At 53.5% G+C, this 4,236-nt stretch overlaps 1 protein-coding gene across 1 annotated transcript; it reads left to right on the plus strand.

Annotated features, from left to right (window-relative positions):
• Positions 1-1,190: 1,190 nt before the first annotated feature.
• LOC125551901 lies at positions 1,191-3,245 on the plus strand. The gene is made up of 2 exons (XM_048715295.1): positions 1,191-1,869; positions 2,551-3,245. Exons 1-2 carry the CDS (start codon positions 1,398-1,400, stop codon positions 3,093-3,095), a joined length of 1,017 nt encoding a protein of 338 aa, XP_048571252.1. The 5' UTR covers positions 1,191-1,397; the 3' UTR covers positions 3,096-3,245.
• Positions 3,246-4,236: the final 991 nt, after the last annotated feature.

The following is a 4,236-nucleotide window of genomic DNA, read 5'->3' on the forward strand; positions in this document are numbered from 1 at the left end:
AGCAGTTCTACCATGACAACTATTTAATAACAAAAGCTATCATGGACCAACAAAAAAGGTACTAAATGGAAGCAGAAATAGAACATGGTGAATAGTCATGTTTCCTTTCATTCTAGCAATTTAAAATGAAGAGGCGTTTGTTTGCTCAGAGGTATAATTTTTTGAACCTATGGAGGCGCCAGAAGATGAGCACAAGGAAGAGGCGACAGAGTTCCTACTTCTGCATGTCGACACTGCACCACCATCTCCAGTGCCTGCGCCGTCGCATCCCGCAACAACTCCTCCCCCGCGCCGCCACGTTAGGCTGATGCACCACCGCGTCTTCCCCACGACGATGACCGCCACCACAGTGTATCCGCCGCCACCACCACATAAACCACAACCACCGCTGTAGCCATACTTGCGATGGAAGGGACATGGAAGGGGGTGCCGCTCCGACGCCACCGCTACCACGAGCTGACCGTGCCATCACCTTCCCACAGCCATCCTTGCAGTGTCCTCCTCGTGCGCCGTCGGAGCCGTGCCAACACACTGGACAGTAGCTGCCCCTCCTCCCCCTGCGTCGCCGACCGCGTCGCCTCCATCTCCTTCATGCCGCTCCTCTCCACTCGCACCAAACATCGATGGGAACCAACTGGATCCATGCACCATGCTCTGCCGCAGCACCGTCCGCACCAAACATATGAAGAAATGTCGCCAAAAACTGATCGGATCCACGTACCGTGCTCTGCCGCTGCACCGCCCGCACCAAACATCTGAAGAAACATCGCCAAGAACTGACCAGGATCCGTGCAACGCGCTTTGCCGCCGCACCACCTCGCCGGCAAATTGCCGAGCGGGGCTTGGATTGGACGCGGGAGGATAAGGGGGGTGACGATTGTCAGTGAGGGGGGTGAAGAAAAAACCGTTCATTCGATTTCCACTACCTATCAAACAACGTCGGAGCTGACGTGGAGCTAAATTTGCGTCAAGATCTGTGCTGAAAATCCAACTGCTAGAGCCTTCTACGGGAAACCTTAAAAATCTGACGTTTGATTTTTATCCATTTGGAAAATCTGACGCTCCCGACTTCGCCCGTTTTGCTTTTGTCACTACACGGGAACAAACACCGAACCACCACGCATTATGTGTCCTGTCTGCATCCCCATGACGCTTTCCGGCCAGGACCCCCAACCCCAGCTCATCCTAAACTTGTTGCGCTCCAGTAGTGACAGAACCCGGAAGATTTCGCCGCTGTGCCGCTCGCCAAACACCCACCAAAACCCCACCAAAAACGTAGTTTCTATATTAGGACTTGGAAACCCTTTGCTCCCAAGTGATATCGGTCAAACGTGCGAACACGCAAACACGAGAAGGAGAGCCTCCTCTCCGGATCTTGACGCCGCTTATCGTTCGCCATGTGCGGTGGCAGACGGCGCCGTCGCGGCGGCTCTGACGCGACGGCAGGAGAGCCCGGCGGGTGGGGTTTCTGCGCGCCAGCGCTCGCCTTCCTGGCCCTGGCGGCCGCTGCGGCGGTCGCGTTCCTGGAGGGCACCGCCGGCGGCGTCGCCTACGCCGGCGACGGGTGGTTCCACGAGTGCGCCAAGTGGGACGCCGAGGGCGGGAGGTTCCTGGTGTCCACCTTCTTCGGCGCCGGCGTGGCCGAGGTGCGCGTCGGGGCGGGGGGAGAAGAAGCCCTGGCGGAGCGGGTCGTGGTGGCGGACCCCGAGGTGACCGGGAGGGTGGCGCTGGGGCTCGCCGTGGACGCGCCCAGGCAGCGGATCCTCGTGGCCTACGCCGACCGGCCTCCGAGCTTCGGGTACGCCGCCGTGGGCGCGTACGATCTTCGCTCGGGGCGCCGCCTCTTCCTCGCCCGGCTCGACGGACCAGGTACACGTCTCCCCCTGTGATCGATGGCTTCTCCGCCTCTCGTCCATATGAGAATGTTCCTGCTTTCTAGCCGTCCGATTAGGATCATCTTTTCTTTGCCAAAAGGAAGAAGTCGAAAGCAAACCTTGAACTTGTAGATTAGAATGATCAGGTGGGCCCTGCTCTGCCCCGTCGCCGTCAAGAACCGTTGCGCATGGGATGCGGGACATACTCTACTTCCGTTGGAGAATGAAGGATGAATGGGCATCATTAATTATGTCCACCAATGATCCATGTCGATCCTGTGGTGGTTTCGCCTCTTGTCTCTGACAAGAAGACATAAAGCGAATTTCTGGATAGCATCTTCTCTTTATTAGGTGTAGGACCCTGCTGTACGTATTAGGATGCTGCTATCACTCGATTACTCAATTTGTTGGGAGCTTTACAGTTAGCATTCATCAACTCAAACAGTCCGCGATGCATAATCCACGCACTGCACTGGAACACGTTCCCTTTCAGATAAGATGTCGCCGGTTAAGCACCGAGCGGTAGAAAAACTTCGTAAAACATGACTACGGACAATATCCTCGAGCGCACATATCCCCTAATATAATTTTGCTTTCTTACATCATTGGATCAACCTCTGGCTAAAGTAGCACCTAATAATTCTAATTGACTGATCTGTGTTTCATCTGCGTGGAGGCGAGTCCTCGTTCGCCGACGACGTGGCCTCGGACGACGACGGCAACGCGTACGTGACCGACATCCTGGGCAACAGGATCTGGAAGGTGAGCCCGGACGGCGAGCCGCTCTCAGTCATCAAGAACGCCACCTTCAGGCAGCGGCCCGGGACGATGGACAACCTCATCGGCCTCAACGGCATCGTCTACCACCCCAACGGCTACCTCCTCGTCGTCCACACCTCTGGCCGCGACCTCTTCAAGGTGGACCCCAAGACGGGGGCCGTGAGCGTCGTCAGGGTGCGGGGCACGCTCAAGAGCGGCGACGGTCTGGAGCTGATCTCGCCGACGAAGCTGGCCGTCGCCGGCATGCCGAGCAGGCTGGTCGAGAGCTCCGACGACTGGGAGACCGCGAGCGTCACGGGACGGTATTTCGGGCCGGTGCACCGGATTGGGTCGTCGGCGACGGTGAAGGACGGGGACGTGTACGTCAACCACATCGTCGGGTTCGGTCTCGGCAAGAAGAAGACGCACGTCCTCGCCAAGGCGGTGTTCGCGCCTCTGTAGCACTCCATCGCTGTGGTCGAGTTGATGTGGCATTTGTCTGTTTTATTAAATTCAGTCGCATTTCTTGGCTACCACACTCTTCCCAGAGCTTTTGCTCTTCCCATCCCACCAAAGAGAATAGCCTTCAACCAAGGGATGAAGTTCATGTGAGATGTTGCCATTTTATCTCGGGAGTTATGCGTTCAGCAAGGAAGTGATGCACATACAACGCCCTTGCAGCTACCAACCTTGACGAGCATTAGCAGGACATTACAAACACGAAGACGCCTCACACGCCCAATTGAGAACGTGATGCCCATCTCCTACGACTTAGAAAAGAACCGATTCGGAGGAATCCATACAATCTCACACATTCAACCACTGAACCACACATATCCAGAAATAAATATTATTACTTGTTTTAATTGCAGTAGATTTGGGAAACAGCATTAAGAATGACCTGCTCATGGTTGATTCACAATCCACTGCCTTGATCCACTTGGCAACATCTGCCCTATTCAGCTAAACTTTTTTTTTCATTGATCATTATTTTATTTGTTCCGACCTCCGTACTTTGGTTGAGATATTGGACACATTCGTTGTAATTGATATTAGAAACCACATCAAAAACATTAATTGTTTTCTCTCCCCTCAATGGCCATGACCAATACTACAAATAAGAAGGACGAAAGAAAATGTGTTCATGCACTAATGATGTTTTTTGCGGGAACATGCACTAATGATGTTGCAGTCCATACTTCCGTGTTACGGACTACATGGCTGCGAAAACCCACAATAGTTCAACAACAACAATCGGCCGAGCCACCCCAGCTGTGGTGCATATAGATGTAGCATACGAAGCTCGATTGGAGCAAATGGGAAACAACATCGCCGAGGACGTCAACAACCATGTCACCAGCCGGACCATGTTGTGCCGACAAACTAATACCAAATGAGGTGGCACATCCATCAAATGCATAATGGCGACACATGGCATATCGTAGATTTTGAAAAGGCTAAACTTTAGAGAGCATCCATGCAAACAAGGGGAGACTCGATGAAGTGGAAGACGGCAACGTAAAGTTCCCCAATATATAATTAAACTCTATGTGTGTTGCACGTGCATGATTAATAATTATGAACAACTCGGCAGTACAAAAAA

This window comes from Triticum urartu, chromosome 4 (genome assembly GCF_003073215.2).
Source record: "Triticum urartu cultivar G1812 chromosome 4, Tu2.1, whole genome shotgun sequence".
Lineage (NCBI taxonomy): Eukaryota > Viridiplantae > Streptophyta > Magnoliopsida > Poales > Poaceae > Triticum > Triticum urartu.